At 40.0% G+C, this 24,047-nt stretch overlaps 2 protein-coding genes across 8 annotated transcripts in view; both read left to right on the plus strand.

The window, feature by feature from the left end:
* The window catches only part of LOC102297872 (sine oculis-binding protein homolog), a 13,117-nt gene extending 9,452 nt beyond the window's left edge, over nt 1–3,665 (plus strand). For both annotated transcript variants that reach the window (XM_014333364.2, XM_005921594.3), the window contains exon 7: nt 1,258–3,665. The gene's annotated coding sequence lies outside the window, so the exon portion shown is untranslated. The remainder of the gene's footprint in view (nt 1–1,257) is intronic.
* Nucleotides 3,666–5,071: 1,406 nt separating this feature from the next.
* The window catches only part of LOC102296865 (rho-associated protein kinase 2), a 38,378-nt gene continuing 19,402 nt past the window's right edge, over nt 5,072–24,047 (plus strand). For all 6 annotated transcript variants that reach the window (XR_315744.2, XM_005921590.3, XM_005921591.3 and 3 more), the window contains exons 1-13: nt 5,072–5,560; nt 10,654–10,735; nt 11,213–11,313; nt 11,951–12,088; nt 13,747–14,007; nt 14,634–14,778; nt 15,036–15,174; nt 17,069–17,160; nt 19,188–19,347; nt 22,226–22,322; nt 22,416–22,495; nt 22,950–22,998; nt 23,094–23,229. Coding sequence is in view for 5 of the 6 variants with exons in the window: in XM_005921590.3 (XP_005921652.1) it covers nt 5,465–5,560; nt 10,654–10,735; nt 11,213–11,313; nt 11,951–12,088; nt 13,747–14,007; nt 14,634–14,778; nt 15,036–15,174; nt 17,069–17,160; nt 19,188–19,347; nt 22,226–22,322; nt 22,416–22,495; nt 22,950–22,998; nt 23,094–23,229 (1,576 nt within the window). In the remaining variant the exon portion in view is untranslated. The remainder of the gene's footprint in view (nt 5,561–10,653; nt 10,736–11,212; nt 11,314–11,950; nt 12,089–13,746; nt 14,008–14,633; nt 14,779–15,035; nt 15,175–17,068; nt 17,161–19,187; nt 19,348–22,225; nt 22,323–22,415; nt 22,496–22,949; nt 22,999–23,093; nt 23,230–24,047) is intronic.

Genomic DNA, 24,047 nt, shown 5'->3' on the forward strand with positions numbered 1-24,047 from the left:
CCCCCCCCCATCCCTTTTCAGTCCTTTTCCTTTTCTTCACTTAGCACTGCTATCCTCTGCCAACCAGATGTTGTTGTTCGAATGCAGCAGGAAAGCCTCCTTACTTTGGACCAATCAAAGGCCCTCTTGATTTCACTTGTCACTAGTCCAAAGGGCTGTAACACCAGCCGTCATCCTCACCAGCTGGTATCTCATCATAACAAGATCATGTTACCATTTTACTGTATGTCCCGAGATTAATCCGCTGATATTACAGAGATGGTTTAAATTTCACCTGGCCTGCTTTTCTCTCCATATTGCACTCCAAGCCTCAAAAGGTCAGGGGTCACCTTCGTAATTATGTTAAAAACGGATAGCTGTTGGTCGCGGATGCACGACATAAACCTTTATCTCATACTCCCAGATGTTTTGTGTTGAAGCACAACAAGATTTCCTTTCACTAAATGAGTTCCCACTTTACTCTGTGTCATTTGTTGTGGCTCCATGCATTGCCTTAGTAACCAATACATATGAAATCACAGTGTGCCGCTTGTGCTGTGCAGAAGGATTTATGGCCTTGTGTTGTGTGTAATGGGAGCTGGCTGTCGTATGTGAGTGACTTTAGCTCGCCACCTCTGTGCTCTGACCTAAACATTGCTGTCCTGTTCTATTGTCTGAACTGCTAAAAGTCTTTTAAAAAAAGAAGAAAAGTCTCCCACACTGACAGAGTCAGGAGCCAACTGGAGGATTTCACCTCAGGAAACAGCCAGTTTTTTTGTCTCAGTTTTCCTTGCCTTTATTTGGGATATTTTATAGCCCGTGTAATCCGATCCCACCACATGGGTATTCGCTGAGCGTTTGAAACTAAAACGCAATGGGACAGAGGGAGTACAGAACCCTGGTTTGGCCCTTACGTGTGTGCGTGTGCATGTGTGTGTGTGTCTGTTTGTGTTTAATGTGTGTGTTTGAATGAAAGCCTGTGTAAGTGTGTGTAAGAGAGGAAAAAAAGGCCAGATGTTCTTAGTTTGATTGTGCCCCGTGCAACAGTTATCTGAGTGTTGACATGACTAAAAGGTTCATTCTCAGTGTTTATATAGAAAGGGCAGATTAAGGAATGAGTGTCCAGGGTTGCAGAGGTTGATATAACATATGGTGTAAATGGAAATTGCACAGAATAAAATATATGATATCTCACAACTTACTTTGTCTCTCTTTCTCCCTTTCCTTCTTTCTGTTTCTTGTTTTTTTGTACTCCTACCCTGTCTATCTAATAAACAGACTCCCTGTTTAGCACTGTACGGCAGTGCTAGATTCAGTGCCATGCCCTCTTGTGGACAACACCAGTGCTAACACCCTCTAGCCTGTCCCTCAGCCTGTTGGCCCACCAGAGTGTTGCTCTGCCTGCAGACCAGCAGGGTGCCAACCCAGGAAGAAGTCCAGATGGCCAAGTCATCACAAGCCAACATGGGGGAAGAACACAACACAGTCACACATTTTGTCTTGGACCAAAAGGCTGTCGCTGGCTCGTGTGTGTTACATTGTGTTCAGCAAGCGCTTTAAAAGGAGCATCTCAGATCTTCTTCCTGTCTGACATTGCCCTAAAGTGTGTATGCGCGCATGAGTCAGTGTGGCAGCCCAGATGAGCTGCTCCTCCTCCTCCTCCTCCCCTCCCTGCTCCGCACAGCAGACAGGGCTCCGATCAGCCTTGTGTGGTCTTCTCAGATGGAGCCTGAACATGATCTCTTTCCAGGGGAAACGGTTTGTTTTCTCTGCCCGGCTTGCACAAAGAGCTGCATTGTTCCTCTCCCCATATCCCACGCTGACTCCCCACTCCAGGTTTTGGGTTACCTGGCCGACGGGGGCTCAGACTTCATCAGTTTTTTTATTTTTTTGACCGACAGCCAGGAATATAGTATACCCTTCTCTCCTCCACCTTTCCGCCCAATCTAAATACGGTACGCACCAGTTCTGAGGTTTTATCCCTCACAAGTGATTGCCTGTGATTCCCTACTCAGCTCACTTCCTCCAAGGGAAGAAAGACAGTCTGCTGACATTAAGACTTCATCCAGTTTACTCACTGACGAGAGTCCGGCTGGGCTGTTGAGACAGATGATGGAGCAGCCTAACAACCCAGGGGAGAGTCTCCTCCCCCTCCTCTTAAACAATGTAAACTTAAACTGAATATATGAGGGTACACCTACTGATACATAGTAGCTGAGATGGTCTGTGAACACTTTAGACGTCTTGATGACGCTGGTACATGAATGTGTAACGTACAGATCCTCATTCAATATTCACCTGATCTACCAAGTCTCTCATAGCAAATCAGAGTTTGAATCACTTTCAGCACCGAATGCCATGCATGTTTCGTCCCTGCCATTCATGAATGAATGATCCTAATTCTGATTTTCTTGTGGATGATGCTGGTTTTGATCAGCCGTTTCTGAAAAGGAAAGCAACCTTGTAATATTACCAAATGTGGTATTATACCCAAAGGCATCAAATGCTGTAGTATGCAGCGATCAGTATTACAGTTCCCGCTATCAGGGATACCTATTGAGATTTGATCCAGCTAGATCACTTAGCAGCTTGTCAACACTTGTTCCTTTGCAAGATTTCAGTTTTGTAGTCGACACAGATACTATTTGATGTTATATTAACTTATGGATGAAGCATCTGTAGATTTTCACAAAAATGCTTTATTTCTTCTTTTTTTGTTTGTTTGTTTTGTTCTTTTTCTTTGATGATTTTCATTTTATGAGTGCCTGAACTCTCAAACGCCTCTTGTCCATATGTTAATATGCTGTAGCCCCACTAGAGGGCATTGTTTGCCTTTGTAACTTTGCACCTGAGCAGAAAGAACCAGGAGGCCATAAGACAGTCTGCTGAAACCCAATGCAATCTCTGCAAACAGCTGCACTCAGTGCCATCAGACTGATATGACTGATAAGCCAAGCAGACGGCTTTTCCTTTACATCTCGCCATTATTTTATCTTTAAATTCAAATATTGCCATTTGCCACACTCACAGCAGTGTCAAACCAAGGGTACAGTCAGCTGCATTTCAACGCCTTTTAGTGAACAGTTCAGCACTCCCCTGAGTTAAACTAAGCAGTCCCTTTGACCTGCTTGATGCTAGAATACCGCAGATGTGGCCCACCCCAGCCATCATTCCAAAATCACTTACCTATCCGTTTGTGGGCATGCGTGTGTGCATGCACGGATATGTGGCAACACATTACACCGTCTCCTCACTCATTCCAGCCCACTTCCCCCACCACAGATCATGCCTTTAAGTCAGTGTCATTCTTGGCTGGTAAGGGGACTTTCTCATCGGCTTGTATGGCGCAGTGATGACATCACTTCATACAAATAGCTGCAGTGTCAACAGGAGATCTCCGACTCTGACGGCAGAGGCCAAAAAGTAAACAATTCAAACTGCCATCATTAGTTTCACCATGTTTAATCAATGCCTTTCCTCACCTCACCCAGTATCTGTGTCACCTCAGAGTTTTGACAGAAAACCCGTTTTACCAGAAGTTTGGTTGCTTCTTGCTTCACCCAGAGGTACTTTCTGACCTTCCCTGTCAAAGTCACTATCTGACAAAATGTTTGTATTCAAATAAAGATTAAATAAGAGCATTGGTGAAGACCTCTTTGTAAAGTGAAATAAATAAAAGTTATTCTAAGATCAAAGAAACTTCTGCTGTTTTTTTTTAATTTATTAAGTTTTTATTTTAAAAAATGTTGGGTTTTTTTTTCTTTTCTTTTTTTGTGAGGTATGTTGGTTTTGTAATCGTCATACAGCTTTATAAACCGCCTGCTAACAGGTTCTGGTCAGTAAATGCCTATTTTTAGTGGAAGCCTTTCTGATAGGCAACGCATCAACATTCCAGAAATAGTGGAAGTCGACCATCTTTGCAGTGACGGTAAATCAGATGAATGAGATAAGAGAGCAGGAATTCCGGCTTTGTGTGGACCTACTGGGAGCCGTGACTGGACGATTCTGGGAGGGCAGCTTTTGGGGGTGGGGGTAACTTCCAGGTTTTCAAGTTAGGGATTGAAACTGCAGGACGGAAGTTTTCCACAATAATAACAGGGCAGGGGATATGTGCGGGACTTGCTTGCAGGAAGTCACCCACAATTAGACAGCACAAACCGGATGTAAAAACTATCCTATAAAATAAAGGCATTAAACAACCGAAAAAAAACCCGCTAGAAAATAATAATGATCATCATCATCACCATCATCATTATTTTTATTATTATTATTAGTGATATTAGTAGTAGTAGTATTACTACTACTATATTATACTATATTATTATACATATAATAGTATTACTATTATATGTGGATTGCACAACACTGGACATTATATTTCTTTATTTCCAGTTAATACTTGTACAGCTGCTGTTATTGTGTATATATTTATTTATATTTATTCATACATTCTTATATAGTTCTATATTGTGTATTTTGTTGTACAGTTATTTTATTTTCAACTTTAATTTATATATTTTATTTTATTCTTTCCCAGTTAAATTTACCCTTCATTCTAATTTGTGTTGTACAGTTATTTCATTTTTAACCTTAATTTATATTTTATTCCTTCCTAGTTAAATTTACCCTTTTTAATTTTTCACATTTATTTCCCATCTTATTCATAGCCTTTTCCTTTTTTTGTTTTCTTTAGGTCACGAGCAGTTGTCCAAGCATTTCACTACATATCGTACTGTGTATGACTGTGTACGTGACAAATAAAATTTGAATTTGAATTTGAATTTGAATTAACTTTATTCAATCAAGTTAAAATGATATTAATAGAAATGTTATAGAAACGTTTCTAAATGACCTTGAGAGGTTATTTAGGTTATTTATGAAAGATGATTTATCATTCACTTGTTTTACTGTCCATATGTATGGACAAAAAAGATTTGCAAGGTTTGGAAAAAGAAAATTTCATAATGATTGATATCTTCCCAGATTTTTATAATTTATTTAGTCTTATTTAAGTCTTCGCCTTAAGGTTTACGCAGCTTCTCACGACTTTTATGTTGACAGTTGCAACCGGAAGTCAAACTTGTGTTCTCCTTGCTTGACTAATCTTTTTTACAGGTTGAGCATGTTGGGTCGACTGATTTAGTTTTACCTGCCTGCCTGATAGCAAGACGACACTTATCTGAAAGTGAAGTTTACCTCGACACACCCGCTTGGTTTTCACCTGCGTGTGTGTCTGTGTGACCACTAATGAAAACTGGGCGAGACGGTTTGTTTGGGCCTTGGATAAATAATTAACCAGACAACTCAAGCCGCAGTTTCAAGAGCTGACATGAGGAGTTGACGCAAAGCAAGAGCGGAGTGCGCCTCTATCGCCAGCCTGTTACCTGAGCGAAAACAACAGGCTCGCAGGTGTTTTTGTTTGTTTGTTTTAAAATTTTCTTTATATTTTTAATGCCATTTGAACTGGATACACTTCATTGTAATAATGCTGGGAGCGGAGAGCAGATTGGAAAGCCGGCTGAAGAAGCTGGAGTCCCTGATAAGGAATCCACAGTCGGCACTAAACTTGGCAACCCTGCTGGTGAGTTTACATTCACCCTGAAGCTCTAATACAAGTATGGTCTTCAGACTGAGAGATAGGGAGTGAGTTAGACACATATTTGTGAGTAATTAGCCTGTCAGTCATCTGAGAAAAAAGTTTTTAGAGGAAGGTCTTACAGTAAAAACAATTAAAAAAACAAACAAACAAAAAAAAAACACAACCGAAAGCTGAAAAAGTGAAATTGTTGACCTGTAGCCTTAATCACGCAGAAAATGATAAGAACTAAGGTTAAGCTAATCATACTCCTTTGGCCTTTGTAGCAGAGGGAAGCCCCACCTTTCCTGTATGGAATGCCATACACTCCTCCCTAAACAGAATTATTCAATGGAAAATGCTGCATAGTAATAATTAGATGTGATAGTTTTCCAACTCACTGAAGCTGGAAGTCATTCAAATGAGTGAAGGAAGTTCCAATAAAACTTACAATCTGATCAGCTATGAACTACATTCACTCCTCCCTTTCCCTCACTCAGTCATTGCCTGTCTGGGATTACCTGTTCAGGGGTCTGGTGTGGTGGCCTGCACTGAGAACATATTCAGCTCAGCTGCTCACACTCCTCAAGCCTCAATCTTTGAGAATAAATTCAGGATCTCACAGCAGGCTGTCTGTAGTTTTCCATTTCTATGTAGTGCTGATCTGCAGATTTAAAATAGGTTTAATATTTTCATCTTGACAACCCAGAGTTAGCTTTGAGAACATGTCTAGCCTGGATCAACTTTTGTAAGCTATTTGCAGTAACACTTTGACTCAGCAAAAAGCCAGTAGAGTCTGTTTACTGTTTAAGTTATTCATTTGCTTCACACACATTTGATATTGACAGAACACCATAATCCACGGCTTATATTCATAGTCTTTTAGTGACATTTGGAGCATTAAAACATATAAATCATGCTGAGGGATTTATATATTTTTTTAAATCTGTCCAAACAAATGTGACAGTTTACCAGATTTCATGCCGTATGCACCTGCTGCCTAAACAAAGCAGCCCTTTGGTCCATGTCTATTCCCAGTGCTGAATCATGATCCAAAAGTACAATCTCCCTCAGATGTACAACAACAGACCCAGGTTACATCACTCTGTGACATAATCAGGCCAAAAAAAATGATGAGAATTAATTTCAGTCAGTCATCACTCCAAAGTTCACTAGTAGTCATGTTTGATTTTTATCACTGTGCTCCATGGCCATCATGCTGCTTAAAATGCAGGGAGCTACCACAGGAAGCTGAAGTCACTTCCTGGAATTAACCTGCTGTGCCCTCATGTCACCATTTCCTGTTTGTCCACTGTTATTTTTCGTATATATACGTTGTTGTTTTTTTTCTTTTCTTTAGTACAATACAAATTTAGACTTCTAATAGAATAACCTGTTGTCTTTTATTTTTGTGTTAATGCTTTTGCTGGGTTATTGATGGCCAGTAAAGGAAAAACTAAACCCCAGAGAAAAGGTTTGAATGTTTGAGGTCTATGGAATGCTTTGAAATCCTAATGAGTTCACAGTAACTGAACAAAATAATGTGGTTGAGTCGCAGATCATTATAATCGAGAACGATGCACTTCAGTCGGTAAATTAATGTTAGCTGTTGCGCAGTGTCATGGCATTCTGTGTCAATTAACTGAGCAATTAATTGTGCAAGGATAAGGATTTAAGACATGAGAATATTTTTGACAAACGAGTATAAATGGATAAATAAATCATGTATAATTAGTCCAGTCAGCTTCACCTGGGCACCATATTTATCACAGAAGTATCACAAACAATAAAACTTAAAGAGGACTCGTTACTGTTTTTTTTTTTTGTTTTTTTTTCTGTCACTATATCAATAGTGGATGGTCATATTATAATATATATATAAGCAATGTTTCAGACTGCTCTACACACTCCGTTCTAGACTGTTTATTTCCATTTATTAGATCTATTGGTTCCTGTCAGAGAGAGCTGATATCCCTAGTATGGTCATCTCAGATACATTATGCTCCCTCTGGCTGGTAGTGCATGAACCCTTCCCATGTGCTGCTAAAGCCTTCTGTTTGTGAGGCTGCAGCCAATCAGAAAAAAGTCATCTCGAAGGAAAAGGAGCTAAACAGGTCGATTTAGACAGGATGAACTAATGGGCTATAACAAGGTTTAGTATAGAGTGAATAAGGGTTATTTTTAACCATGAATCATGCAGAGTGAATTGTAGTGCTGTTCAAAGCTAAAAGTTTGGTCCCCTTTAAAGAGCCCATCGGGGACTGCAAAAAATAATAATTGCAAATCAGCTACTAAATATACAAAGCATAAACAGGATTGTCTTGTATGTTTTGGAAACGTCTATTGAAACGAGTGCCACAAAGTTCCTGCCAGATGTTCAAACCAGAGGAGTTTCTGAACCCTGCAGTTATTGACCTTTATGTAGTTTTGCTTTATGCGCTCGACCGCCCTGTTCAACTCTGTTTACTTCCTCGCCGAGTTGTTGTGGTCCTCGATACCATACTTCCGCTTTGCGATAATACCACTTACAGCTAAACACAAACAGATCTAGTAGGACAATGGCATCCCATTACAGTACCATGCTCAAATTCACTGGGCTGTTTAGAACGATCCGTTCTTTCACAAATGTTTGTAAAGGTAGCCTGCATGGCTAGGTGCTCGATTTTATACACCTGTGGTAATGGGACGGAAACACCTGAATTCAAATGTGAAGAGGCGTGGCCCTAGACTTTTGCCCATATAATGCATCATTGGTCCATTTATGGCACAATTGTGGAAGCCATAAACACAATTTTTAGTTTCTCATCGGCATATTTACATATCACATACTTATTTTTATAACATATTCACTGAATATTCCAGTAAATGTGCTTTTTTTGTTTACTCTCTTAACCATGAAATGACTGATAGTGTTTGTAGTGATGGAATCAGACCTACGTGACAGCTCCCTAGTAAAGATTTAAAAACGTGTATGGATCAGACACCCTGTATATAAGAACAAAAAACCCTTAAATCTGGGATCAGTAGAACAGTTGAAGGCATGTCTGTTTTGTGTCTGGTGGAGGCTGGATCTGGATGGGCCGAGTACATTTTGATGCATCCTGAGCAACTTGATTAAGCCATTGTTGACGCTTGACTATGTTGACAGTATCAGCTCACACTGAAGTGGGTGGAAGGTGCTCTCTCAGGAGGCGAGAACAAGCCATGAAGACTAAACTAGAGAATCATGTTCAGATTTGTCGAGATTCCAGTGAAAGACAAACATGCTGGGTCTAATCATTTTCGCCTTTTACTGGTCTGAGACTAAAATAAGAGGGGAAGCATTTAAATCTTAACCCCTTTACGTCACTTTACATCACACAGAGTGATTTTCTAGAATTAAACAGCGTAGGATAACAAAAACACTCAGTGATCAAATGTCTAATTTGATGTTATCTAAATTGATGTCTAACAGGATAACACAATGACGTGATGGCTTTTTATATCCAAACGAATTTGGTCTGATACCTAAATGGGTTACACCAGTCTTTGGCGTCCATTGTTTTCTTTAGGAAAAACCCAGTTGAAAATAAGGTGTTAAAATATGTTGTTATGCTTAGCTGCTTTAGCTTGGGGATCCACTGCCTTGCACAATTACAGTTCTCCTTAAATGGAATGCAACCAGCATGTTTTCATGTTTCCATTTTCATGTTTCCATATGAATGTATTGATATGTAATTGGGATTTATTTATTTATTTTTAACCTGAAGCTGTATGCTTAATGCATCAAGGTGTGATGGACCTTGGTTCCCACTTTAATCTTGTTTTAACTTGTATACCCTGATCACAGCTATATAAATCCCTTCGTGAATCTTTTTATTGTATGCCTTTTGTATCAGAAACAAAAGCAGTGGCAAAAGATGCAGGAACTCACTTAAAATTTATTTTAGAAAACAGGACTCGGATACCAAGCTGCAAAAACCTGAACAAGTCCTTCATGATTTTAGTCACACATTGCAACAAACTACAGGCGCACCCTGTTTGAAACTGCTAACATTAGACTGTATTTGCATATTACCATCACTGAAACTCTTTAAAACAAAGTTCCCATAGTGCTGCGATAACGACGACCGTTACACCAGTTGATCTTTTGTAAAATGATCACCTATCCTCGAGCTCTCAGCCTGAATCCAGGTCCATAAGCTGTTCGTCCCACAATAGCTTCTGAGCCTTTAGGTCTATTTCCACCCATGTGTGGTGGGGGAGATCGCTCCTCGCCGCTGCTATTTAAAGGTGCAGAATTGTTCCACATGCCCCTTTCCACTCACTCATATGTCCTAGAACAAACAGACAACCAGATACAGCCCCTACACTCGCTGACATGCTGGATGACTCAACACGACCCCTGTTTTTTAGGGAACAGAGATCATAGCACACTCTGACCTACCCCGCCTCACCGCCCCACGCACACACCCACACCCTACCCCCACCCAGCTCTGCCCTGCCATCCTGATGCATGTGGATCACAGGCACATTTTGGTTCAACTTGAAACACAACACCCCCGATTTAAGCACTGATGACACTGCTGAGGCTCCAGCTTTAACTCTGACAGTGCCACAGCTTTACTGGAGCTGGTGTCGGTGGGCCTGATGGCGGGTCTGTGTGTTTATGGAAGCGACCGAAACATGAACACGTGTCTAATTTTATTTGTTGTTGCACGACATGTTTTGTCTCCTTGTCCAGCCTCCATTGTTCTTTTGTGTTTGTTTTGGTTTAGCGGTCTGATTTTGTTTCCCCACTTGTTTACATTTTGGAGTGTTCTTACCGCCATCTTTACTTCATTAAAGATGTTTGCTTTTATTAGCCAGCACAATGTCGGAGCTTCCCGACTTTTATGAATTGTCTTGACAATATAATGATAAAGAAATTATTTAAATTTCATTAATTTTCTGTGAATCTTCAGCTCAACTTAAGGAATATTCCCATTTTTTAATGATACTGGTGTTTCCACTGTACACTGACATTGATTTTTTTTTTTTTTGTTGTTGTTAATTAACCACTATTTCTAAATGTTAATTTTCATTTCTAATAAAAACTTCTTCTCTTTCTTGTCCTTCAGGATTCCATGAATGCACTGGTCAATGACTTGAATTACCCCCCCTTACGGAAAAACAAAAACATAGAGTCCTTTCTGAACCGATGTAAGTTCTCGTGTGGGTTTTGCATTTGTGTGATGAAAACCATGACTTTTTAGATTGTGCAAGACTTTCCCTGTTGTCCAGCATCAGATTTGGGATATAACATGTGCACTGTTTCTTTAAGAAGGTAAAAAGAGAGGTATATGAAAGATTTCCCTGGTGTTGCTATTCAAATTAACATTTTTGGGGAGATTAACAGATTTTTCCTGCCAAAACCTTAGTAATTGATATGTGGTCTTGTTGCATAGCCTTGTCCCCCCCCCCAATAAGTCACATTCAACCTAGAAAACCTGGCAGAATGTGGTGACTATAGCTAAATGTGACATTTCATTTCTTAAAAATCTACTTTTATGTTAATTTGTTCAACATGTATAACATGTTTTCTCCAAAACTACTGCAGTAGATTTCATTAGACTGGGAAAGTATTAGGTAAAATCAGCTTTATCTTTGTCTAATCTCGTGTATGTGTCTCATCTGCAGATAAAGACTTAGTGAGTGAGCTGCGAGAACTTCAGATGAAGCTTGATGACTTTGAGAAAGTCAAGCTGATCGGAAAAGGAGCTTATGGACAAGTGCAGCTGGTGAGTTCAAGGGATCAATAAGAGGTTGTCTGTTGACTTGCGCTATTTAATTTTAAACTGCGTTCTGTGGAAGAGCAAAGCAGTGTGATATAAAGTTAGAATTTCTCCAGTTGTTCCTAAATCCAGCAGCTACCAGAAATATTTGAACCACTAGAGGGAGCAACAGTCTTTAAAAATACCAAATGTGTGATTTTTTTTTTTTTTTTTTATAACTTGATTTTTGATTTTATTTTAAATTGCCAACGTGCCTGACTCCAAGTTTAAGCCAATCAGTACATTTCTTACTCTCCCTAACTTTCAGTTTCCCATATATCTGCATCTTATGCTGGTAGAATCTGGTATCTGCTGAGTCTCTTGGGTGGAAACAAGCCTGGACAGGCTCAGTGTGTGAGAGATGTCTGGTGTGGGGGTGTGGATGGGGGACATGGTATGTTTGTGTTTGAAATCTTGTGTAAACATGTCTTTCTATGGGTGTGTCCTACAATTATGGCTTCCCATCTCTGTGTCTGTTTCTCTTCATCTCCTGCGTTATCTTAGTCACTGTGACCTTCTTACCATCTTGTCCATATTGTCCTTGTTGACATATCACTATTTACATTCTCACATCTCTCCTTTTTTGTCACGTCCTCCCCTGCAGGTCCGTCACAAGGCCTCTAAGAAGGTTTATGCCATGAAGCAGCTCAGCAAGTTTGAGATGATCAAAAGGTCAGATTCGGCCTTCTTCTGGGAGGAGAGACACATCATGGCCTTCTCCAACAGCCCCTGGGTCGTCCAGGTGTGTTTTTTGTTTTTTTTCTACAAATATTCATAAGATGTAGCACTGGAGAACATATAGAACAGAAGTTTTAACTCCTTTCAGCCACAGAGGTTTTCATAGATATATTTTGTTCACAGTAGAAGACAGAAAACACACCAAATGTTTAAACTGAAATGTTTTGGCGTTTCATGAAAAACAGTAGCCCATTTTGAATGGCAGTAACACATCTCAAAAAAAGTTGTGAGAGGGCAGCAAAAGGCTGGGAAATTAAGTGATGCTGAAAAGAAACGGTGTGCAGCTAATTAGTTTAATTAACAACGGCTCAATAACATGATAAAAAGAACCGAGTTTCTCTGAAAGATGGACAAAAGTTCACCAATCTACAAAAACATACTGCATCTACCAACTGTGCAACAATTTTAGGATAACGTTTCTCAATGAAAAAATTGTGAATACTTTAAATATGTTATCAGGATTTATATTTATAGCGTATCTGGAGAAATCTCTGTGCACGAGAGAGAAAGCTGCAGACCTGTAATTGATGGCCGTGATCTTCAGGCCTTCGGACTACATTGCATTAAAAACTGGCCTCATTCGGTCATGGAAATAAGTACATGGATGCAGGAACACCTTCAGAAATCACTGACTGTGAACACAGTTCGCTGTGCCATTCATAAATGCCGGTTAAAGCTCTAGCTTTAACCGGCATTTATTGAAGCATTCTGTATGGTAAATACACTACAATAATAAACATAAAGCCATTTAAAATGGTCCGTTACAGGCCCATAGCCCGTTTTTGGCTTATTCTCAACCGATCCCTGGCTTGATGTCAGGATAATGAGCTCCTCCATGTGACGTAGTCAATACAGCGCTGACTGGTAACACCCCTACGCAGCATGTGGGAAAACCGGTCATACTGTTTTGTGTCTCTACTTAGTGATGCTGCAATAAAGGAAGTTCACACATTTACAGCGTGCTATATTTATGCATTTTAAAACTGGTATCATAGAATCATAATGCTGAAACTTTCTGTAGAACATTGTTATAGGTTGATATTGATATATATTTTTTGTGCGTGTCAAATATAAACTAGGTTGTTACTGGTTGTTTCTGTAGATGGTAATCAAATAATTACATCCGCGCACCACCAAGCTCTAAAACATTTAATAATTTATTTGGAATTATTGTTATTGCATGCACTAGGTACTGATAGTAGGTACAGATGGCAAGCACTTTGTCAAAACAAGCGGTGTAATCAGATGGTCCGAGTGTTTAGAGATGGCATATGGAGATTATATTAAAATAAATGAACAGTAAAACAGTTGGGTAGGGATGCAAGAATATTTTTATGATAAGAAAATGAAACGAATGATTTGTGGAATAGACCAATAGAACCAATATATAGTAAGAGTCTTGTTATATCGGATGAGGTAAAAGCAGACAGCGTGCTTGTTAAATGAGATCCAATTTAATGCTGCCTTAAAGACCCGGAGATAAAACATTCATCATGAGTAATCAAATAATATATTAAGACAGCACAGATGATATTTATGTTTACATTGCAAAGCAGTACCTTCTGTTTATACACCTCAGTAATAACCTGGCACCATATCAGCATTAAGTTTGAGATAAAAAAGTAATCAATGATATTGTAATTACTCGTTACTGTTTCGTAGCTATGCTGTGCTTTCCAAGATGATCGGCACCTTTATATGGTGATGGAATTCATGCCCGGAGGAGACCTGGTCACACTCACCATGAACTACGACATCCCTGAGAAATGGGCTCGCTTCTACACGGCAGAAGTAGTGCTGGGGCTAGACGCCATCCACTCGATGGGCTTCATCCACCGCGACATTAAGCCTGACAACATGCTGCTGGACCAACACGGACACCTCAAACTGGCTGACTTTGGCACATGCATGAAGATGGACTCGGTATGTCGAGTTTCTAGTTGTGTCACAAACCTTCTGAGTTAGTTGAAAGAAGAGGAAAATGCCATTTTGATTATTCAGAGCTTCAGTGCACCACCAGGTGTTCAGATGGTGAAGTGAAGCTCTTACATCATGTTGTTTTGAAAGGCCACAGAAGTTATGTGCTAAACAACTAGTCTCGAGTGAGGCGGCAGTCCCGCCTCTGCTGCTGTGGGACAGGAAGTGTTTTTCATCCTTTTGTTTTCACCACAGCAATTTCAAAATAGCTCATTTCACTCATTTGAGCTCTCTGAATATCTGCCAGTAGACAGAGCATGTCATGCAATTCCTTCCCTAGTCTCAGTCTGGTAAAGAAACTTGAAATGGTCTTAAAACACATTTTGTTTGTGGTCCACATGGTAAAGATTTTTTTAAAGAATTTTTTGCATAGTTTTTGTCCCAACATCTAAAGATTTTGAAAGAAAATATAGTAAAACAATTTTAAGCTAGTTTTACAAGCTCATTGATCCACACTATGATTTTGCTTTTGCTTTTTTTTAAAACTTTTTTTCTGCTTTCTGTCCAAAGTCCTTTCCAATCTTTTATTATTGCTTTCCTGTGTGTTATGTTGTAAATTCATCTTTCTGCAGACAGGTATGGTGAAATGTGACACAGCTGTAGGCACACCAGACTACATCTCCCCCGAGGTTCTCCAGTCTCAGGGGGGTGATGACTACTATGGCCGGGAGTGTGACTGGTGGTCTGTAGGAGTATTTCTCTTTGAATTGCTAGTTGGTAAGTTATGTACTGCTCATTCAGTTAAGCTTTTATTAAGAAAGCAAACATGATTTAATTCCCATTACATGTATAATTCAGCCCAGGCTGTTCTGACTGTAACCAGGTAATGAGAGGTCAACTCAACATTACGTTATGTTTTCTTGCTGTTTGGATATTATGTAACTTCCTTTATGTTAGTAATTATAAAAATGTAAGTTTTTGCTCAAGCTCTCGGATCTGTGTTTTGAGAATTTGACCTCTCATTCTTCTTCTAGGTGAAACTCCTTTCTATGCCGAGTCCCTTATCGGAACGTACGGAAAGATTATGAACCACCAGAACTCGCTCGTATTCCCAGATGATGTAGAGATGTCTCAAAATGCCAAAGATCTCATCTGTGCCTTCCTTACTGACAGGTTTGTATATGAAACCATAGATTATACTGTAAGCCCTTGTTTTTGTAATGTAACAAGAATTTGGTAGTAAAAAGGGAAAATACTATATTAAGGACTATTTCAAGCTTTTATATACAAATAATACTCGATAATTTGGGGCTTTTTTGGATATCTGTCCTTTAAAATAAATCCTGTCATTAATTAGCAGGCTGAAATGTTAGTAAAGCATAGAACTGATCAAATAGTGCATAGTACATATAACCTTGTTAACAAGGTTTATGAATTTACATTAGAGATAAATACAACACTGTAATAAAAAGCCTTTAAGCAATGAGGTGAACCATATGTCAGCAACACTAGCAAAAGCACAGGCGATTCTGAATGTAATGCAACGACCACCAAGAAGTCTGATTAGCACACAGTGTTTAGAGAAATAACCCCAACAATCGGACAATCCCCTATGAGGAAGCACTCGACGACAGTAGGAAGGAAGAACACAATTTGTCAGGAAGAATCCTCACAGAACCAAGTTCAGGGAGAAGCAGCTGTTTGCCGTGGCTGCCTGTGGGGTGAGCGGAAGACTAAGGAAAGCACTAAGTGATAAAAAACATAGACGTATATTTGCCTGCAAATACACATCATCGTGGTATTGTTCTTTGTTTCCTTGGATTGATCCTGCACTTTAGATTTCCTGCCGGACATATATTGTTAACCACAGGGATGTCTGCCCATGACTCACAAAGTAGCTGAGAGGCATGTCTAAGGAGCTTGGAAAGAAAAGCGTCTGGACTTCTTTAAGTTGCTTGAAGACTGATTAAGATACCTTACAAATTAGTTGTAAAGGTAAAAGTTGGATGAATGGGCATATGGGTCATGTTTCCGAATAGTGTCCCCTCCCCCTTGAAGAAACCACTTCCTGTTTACATTAGTAACTCTGCCCACGACAGGGCTCGAACACAGGCCCTTTCTGCTTCAGTACAGAGCAGCCTTTCATTTTTCCTCACTCAGTTTATTTACCTTCTCACTCACTGCTCTCTCACCACAGACAGAATCTCGCATGTGTGTACGACTGACACACACACATCTTGAACACTGACTACTGACTGCATTCACCACTTAACCTACATGCTCCATCACTGTCTCCTCATTATGCTGAATCACATGAGTAAGCACAACCACCCTGCTCGTTTTGGTATTTTTCATCTCTCTTTTCTCACCATGTGTTTTTCATCGCTTCATTTGTAAATGTCTTCCTCCACCTTTTCTCTGTGCCACTTTCCATTTCTTGGTTCTCCCTTTTCGTCTGTAACTTTCTCCTTTGCAGTTTTCTGGGCATCGAGACATTGCTTGTAACCCTGATTTGGCTGCATGTCACTTTTTCATGCAGAGGTTTTAAAGTCGCTCCTTTTTTTTTTCCTCCCCACCTCTGCCCTCTCTTCCCCTTGGCTGGATCTGGAATGTCCCACACGTGGCAAGCCCAAACTGCCCCACCCCTCCAACCCTGTACCCAGAGGTGGAGGAGGGAGGCGAGGGGATGAGGCAAGAGGGAAAATGAGTGTGTGTATAGCTTCAGTGAGAGAGAGAGAGAAGAGAAGGAGGGAAGATCTAGGAGTTCTTGAGTCAGAATTGTTGATGTTCCTGCCTGGTATCCAGTCCTCCTGTCTTTACTGCTTGGAACTTGGACTGAAGAGGTTTTCAGGCGTATCCATTGTCCAACAGCGGTCTGGTGGCTCTCCATGCTGGTCAGTGTGGTCAGTGCAGAGTGGTCACGCCGCTAAGTTCCATGTGTTTGGGATGACATGTTTGTGATGGTGGGTGGAGAGGAGGAAAGGGGTGTGCTGTACTGCGTTGCACTGTGTCACACTTAGGCAAACCTGCTCACCGTCTGACTGCTTGTTCCTGTCGCTGTGTGCAGGAAGGTTCGTCTGGGCCGCACCGGAGTGGACGAGATAAAATGTCACCCCTTCTTTAAGAACAACCAGTGGACCTTTGACAACATCCGTGACAGTAAGTGTATCCATATACTTGTCTTTAAAACTTCTCTCTATATTATGCCACAATGCAGGAGCATCATACATTTCCATTTCTGGTAATGTGCAAATGTTTTTCTTTTTCACGGTTTGTTGCCGTTCCCATTGTTTTGCTTCTCTTATCATCTCCAGCCCATTCCTCTGCAGTTCTGTTTTGCTTCAGTCTGAGTTCGAATTTTATTTCCAGCTCTTGAGTCATTAAGCCTACTTGTATGGTACACATGCTCTCCATATGCTCGCCATTCATATCTGACAGTATATGACAGGGTGCTTTGCAGAGCAGGAGAGAACATTATGCAGAATAATCAGCTACATATGGGAACCAGTCTAAAATCATAAATTGGTGAGTGTACTGAACATATTGAAGTCCTGCACCACGTGTGACTGGATAAAAGGAACACTATATTGTAGCTTAAGGTGATAGATAGATAGATAGATAGATAGATAGATAGATAGATAGATAGATAGATAATATAACAGAATTATTTACTCACAGGTGTATTAGGAAAAGAATAAAGAGAAAAAATCTTAGCTATTTAATACTATAATTGTTAAATCAGTACCAATGTTTGTACTTTAGTATATTTTTTCTTTTCTTTTTTTTAAATTTAGGTTTAGACTGTTTGTATCAGGAAGGACAAAAGAAACAAGAAGGAGAAAAAAATAAGAAAGGGATATATTAGAAGTATGAGCTGGACCTCTGTGTCTGTACATAAGTACATTCAGACTCTTTTTCGTTGCCTCGCCCTGTCTCAGCCTCACCTGGCTCCGATTAAGGCAGAACTTCTGATCACAGCCTGGCAATCTGGAACACGAAACCATTGCTCTGCTGCTCGCCTCTCTTCATGTTTGCATGTGCATGCTCATGCAACCACTCCAAACACGACCTTGCTTCCATTGTGAAGTCCCGCTGAGCTGCACATCCCTCTCGGCCCTCTGTGTCTAAGGGTGATATTACTTCCCGCAGCGTCTGGGCCCTGATTTCAGCGCTTTATCATTTGAGTTGTCTTCATGTTTATTAAGCACAGGGTTGAAGGCAACGAAACCAGCACCACGGGTCGTTGGATGGATGCTTGGCAGGATGAATGAATGAATGGATGGATGGATGCGACTGGAGGCAGCACCCCCCTTAGCGGCGGGTGGGGCAGGCTGTGCGGCCTGTGTGGACCGGTCTAATGAGAGGGGCGTCCCAGTTTGGAGGGTTGCTCCCGCTCTCTCACTCTCTCTGTGGCCGTGGCTGCCTGTCATTAGTCACCCGCTATCAGAGAGCATTCTGGGAAGTTATGCCACAAGGGCCTCCATTGAGCGCCCTGAGTCTCTTTCTGTCTCACCACATTTTGGCTTTTTTTTTTTCTATCTCTTCTTTTTATTTCCCCCTCATTTGTTTCATCCCTGCGCTTGATTTCTCTCTGTGTTTTCTGCACCATCTTTGAGTCACATTTGTCACACTGGGGGCTGTCTTGACCCGCAGTAATAAGCTCTTTACTCAGAGCCAGAACTGCGCTGGTCTGAAGAACTTCATCCAAAATCGCTGCTTTTTTTTTTTTCTTCTAATTAGGATCTATTTTTAGGCTCGAGGGCTTGCTTAGTTTTATCTGATTGGCCCTTTAACACATCTTTGTCTGCAGACTTTTAGAGTCAGTCTTGTGAAAAGAGAGCGCAAAAGGAACCTTCTCTCTTGGCATGGCTTGTGAAAGGCGCTGTGTATGGGGCACAAAGCAAGCACTGTACGGGAAAAGGAGTGGTGTCAGGCTCACGCCAACCTGCAGACTCCTAAAGTAACCAAAGCCAAAATGGACATGCATTTATTCAAATTGCTGAAAAAAAAATTTGTACTCAAATGTCTTTGATGTATTTTAATTTTAAATCCTCAAGCACAGGATTGTTTTCAGTCTGATTTTATGTAAAACAGCAGTTTTCTCTTTGCTTTAACCCTCCTGGTTTGCACCTCCTTCGTTTCCCTTTTTCGCTTCATGACTCTTTCCCTCTCTTCCTGTCTTCCAGCTGTGGCCCCAGTTGTGCCAGAGCTGAAAGGTGACATAGACACCAGTAACTTCGATGACATAGAGGTTGAGAAAGGAGATGTTGAGACCTTTCCTCCACCCAAAGCCTTTGTTGGCAACCAGCTACCATTTATTGGTTTCACCTACTTCAAGGAGGATCAGTAAGTGTTTGAATCTCATATTTTTATTTTACTTTAACTCTGCTTTTGTTCTTAAGTATTTGATATGTTCATGTTTGGTTCCTTTTAGTTTTCCTTTCTTTTCTTTTTTATAAATTTCGATTTTTGTGCTACAAAGCTCAACGTGTGTAGATATTTTGCAACGGGCTTTTAGAACAACACTGTGCTTAAAATATGAGAGAAAAAGACAGCTTCACGCCCATGCCTCACCAGTCAGACACTGCAGGCCTGTTAAAACTCCACACTGCTGCCTTGTTCTGACAGCCTCTTTAACTGCCCTTGTCGCCTGTGATGAATCCTGCTTTGTAAACCCTGTTTTTGTTCAGCAAAAAATAGAATGAAACAACACTTGCAGGTTCAACCGCCGTTAAGGCAGCAATCACCCAAACAAAGCTATTGTGTTAAAAATGGAAGCGTTTATTGTTCAAGACATATTATCTGGATAAAATTCACTTTATAAATGGCTAAGGCAAGTTGGTTGTGAAGATCAAAAACGCCCACAGTTTTCTAATCGTCATACATGAAATGCTGTGCTCACAATCCGTTTCAATAGATTAATTTATACCCTTTAAAGATCTGCCATAATCACACAAAGTCAAGTCTCAATAAGCAAAGAATCAAAAACAAAATAGAAACTTCACAAAATAACTCAACTTCAAAAGATAAAGAAACAAACCTGTCTTTATCACAGCTGCTCATCCACGCTTCTGGACCTAGTCAGTTAGATGAGCTTCAGGTTACCTTTTCTGTACCCGTAGGTACATTTGGTCTTCTGTACATGAGTCATCTATGCTCACATGCACATTTTCAAAATAAACCCAGACAGCAGGTATGCTGAACGCGTTCTCCACCAGAATAAGATATCATTCTCTCTCTTTGCAACATCATTAGTGATCATTTTTCGTAGCGTTAACAACAGCTGAGCCAGTCATGTGCGTGGGAGACTGAGCCTTGAAATTTGTTCTGTGGTTAACCAGCCGGTGCCCCTTATCACCAGTCATTTTCCTGACCAACGTCGCTTCCATCTGGCTACACAACAGTGCAGCTATTCCCAAATACCACACGAGCTGCTTCTGCAGTAAAACAGCTCAATTAAATGGCTCATGTGTTACAATCAGTGTTGGTCAAGTTACTTGAAAATAGTAGTTATTAATTACTGATTACTTTTCCAAGAAAGTAATCCTATTACTTTACTGATTACGTGTTTTTAAAAGTAATTACTTTATTACTTAGCACGATACACAACCTGAAAACATTATAAAGCAGTAGACATTTCAGCCCAATTTTATTTTTTCTGCATAATCCATCATATAAATTGAATCAAATGAAAAAGTCCCTTATTAAAAATTGTTTGTTTAGTTTTAATCTTTTAACTTTATGCACATTGCATCAAGAAAAAATTAAATCTGAAGAAATTTGTTGAACATTTAAACCTATTTTCTACATATTCCTGCATATGTGTTCACACTTGCTCTTTCAACACGGCAAAAGACAAATAAAGTCAAAGATTCAATCTATTGTCACCTGTTTAGCAGGAGTGGGGCCGGTGGAGGTTTGTCCGGTGTCGCAGCGGTCATGTCAGTGGGGGGATCCGGGGGTTTCCCTGTGAATTTCACATTCCCGTGGCGGCTTGCTAGGTGCCTGCTCAGATTTAAAGTTTAATTTTTCTCTGTGGAAAAAAGTTTTCTTCCCACGCAGAGTGTACAGCGTACTCTAATGTTTTTGTCACTTTATACAGATTAAAACTCAAAGTAATGTCAGTACTTCCAAGCTTTCGTACTCTCTCCCGCACTCCATATTATCCATTGTTTATCTACACACGTCTGTTGCTGCCACAGACGTCGCACGTTCATACGTCATGAGACACTCTCACAAACAAAATCACGGTTTAGTAACGCAGTAACGCAGCGTGCTTACGGGAAAGTAGCAGTAATCGAATTACTTTTTTGCAATAACAATCCCTTACTTTAATCTTTACTTGAAAAAAGGAATTGGATAGCACATTACTGCCCATCTCTGGTTACATTTAACCGAGGGGAGCTGAAAAGGTTTGAGCAGTAATGCTGTAGACTTAATTGAAAGCTATTTGTAAGCAGTATAAAATGATCAGGCTAATTATAATTCTTACATATTTCCAGAAAGGTTACAACAGCGGATGAATCTGCTTGTTTAATTTAGCAAAGATTTTATGCTGGATGCCCTTTCTGACAAAACCAATTATCCAACCTCACGGCCGACACTAAGAGTACTCTAGCATGTGTCTCCTTCCGATCTTGATTTTTTTTTTCTCATGTAAAAGGTGAATGTGTTGTATGTGAGTGCGTACTCGTACCTTCAGTCTAATTGCGTATTAGTGTGTACCTTTTCTAAAATCACCCTTAATTTGTCTGTGTTGTTAAGCACAGGTATTTTTATTTTAAAAATTCACTCTGCAAAAACTGGTGTCGTAAAAAGGCTTTACATAGTTAAGTTGTTATTCAGCCCCTGTGGCCGAGTCACTCAATAATTCCCACCACTACAAGCCCACCGAGATGGTTAACAGTTGGCAAAAAGTGCGTGGGTTGGAAGATTTCTGCCAAGACACCAAAAAGATCTCAACACTTTATTGCTTTTTCCACTGTGTATGGTTTCAGGATTAGGCTTATAGGTATCACTGTAAGTGCTTTCTAAGCTCTCTAATGTCACGTAACAATGGACAAAAAATGTCTTTTAATGGATCTGGTTGGGACAAAATGTATCTCATGCTTGTGGAAATGTGGACCTGATGATGGTGTGTGATGCTGTCAGGGTTGGTAATATACCTGACGTTGACTCGGATACAAGCATTCATGGTTATTGACCGTCCATCTCTCGTTCTCAGGCTGCTAAAGGGAAGTAAAAGCAGTTCTGCAAAAGATTCAGAGGACTGTGAGGAAATCTCAGAGGACAAGGAGAATTGTTCAGACAATAAGAAAGAGGTAGTTTTCTGTTTTGTTTGTTTGGGGGGGAGAGGTGAAAATGAAAATCAAATAATGCTATTTTTGTATTCACTCATCTGTCAATTTGAGCAGCTGCAGAAAAAGGTTTCCCAACTGGAAGAGAAGCTCGACAATGAGATGCAGGCCAAAGATGAGCTGGAGCAAAAGTGCAGGTAAGATAAAACATATGATCCTGTTTGATAAGATAACCTTTATTAGTCCCACACGTTGGAAATTTGTTTTGTTACAGCAAAAAGTGGACAGTGCAAAGTTATATAGCAAAAATTAGCTATATGTTAATCAGTGTTCAGTCAGCTTATTAAATGTCTTGGTTAAAAGGTTTTTAAATTAGACATCACCAAAGGATAACTGGTTTCCCTGAAGAGTTTTTTTGTATATGGTGTGTCACTTCCTTCCAGATCTATAGAAGTGTTTTGTAAAACAGGAAGTGACATCCCATCCTCAAAGCTGCTTTTAGAAATCCCAATATTAGGAGACGTTAAAGGAAATCCAAAAGCGGCAGAGGAAAAAAAAAAAGCAAGAAGAATTTCAATGTATAAATACATTTTTGAAAAGACAATTTTTAACTAATTGTGAAAAATTGTAATCTTTTTTTCCACCACCCAGAAATGCTACCAACCGTTTAGACAAACTCGTCAAAGAATTAGACAAGGAGGTAAGAGCGGGTGCATTTCAACCATGTACCTGATGGGATAAAGAAGGTCAGAGTTTGTTTCCACTCGTACTGTGTGCGAATTCCTCTCTCATCAGATGAACAGCAGGCAGAAAGTCGAGGCCTCACTGAGGCAGCTGGAGAGAGAGAGAGCTCTGCTGCAGCACCAGAGTGCTGAGAATCTGCGCAAGGTGGAGATCGAAACTGACAGGAAACGCAGCCTGGAGAACGAGTGTGAGCACCTATGAACAAATGTAGAGTGCTGTGCAAAAGTCTTGAGCTGTCCTTCATTTCTTTACATTTTGCTTCAAAGGAGCTTCAAAGGAGGACTTCTTATTTTATTTAAAGTGATTTTGAGCAGTACTACAGAAGTTTTGAAGTTTTTGGTTTTTTTTTTTTTTTTGTTTTTTTTTTTTTTTTTTTTTTTTTTTTGCTCGTCTTCAGTCCAGTCCTTGTACCCGACCATTTGTTCATTTTGCTTTGTTTTCTCGTTTAAGCTACTTAACACTGTGAATCATCAGGCTTAAAGAACCAATCTTAAGTTGCCACTTTGTTACGAGCAGCCACAAAATCCAAAACGCATATGTTTTTCGTTTCTTTAGTTAAATCTATGAAAAATTCCAAATATAAAATGAATAAAATAATATTTCTGCACAAACAAAGTGCAAAGCAAAGAGCTTTTAACCAAAAACGTGATGCATCACAGCAACGAAAGGCAGCCAACATCCACAGAAGAATTTCTAATATCCTTCATAAGTCTTGAGAAATATTCCTGAAGACTACTTAAACTATAAGAAAGTTTGTCTAAGGGAGTTCAGGCTGCTTTGAGGAATAAAAGTCGTCACGCCGAGCACTGACTTTCAAGCTTGTTAGAAGTGTACAAACTGTACATGTTGCACCCATTTTCCTACTAAAATCTAAGGAGTTGCTCAAGATTATTGCACAGCACCATATCTAAACATCAGATGTATAACTTGTGAAATATCTTTCCATAATTTTGGTTGTCATTTGATTTTATATTCGACTCAGGCAAGTCAAATTGTGTATTTATA

Source organism: Haplochromis burtoni, unplaced genomic scaffold (assembly GCF_018398535.1).
Source record: "Haplochromis burtoni strain Fernald_Lab_line unplaced genomic scaffold, NCSU_Asbu1 Contig_47, whole genome shotgun sequence".
NCBI lineage: Eukaryota > Metazoa > Chordata > Actinopteri > Cichliformes > Cichlidae > Haplochromis > Haplochromis burtoni.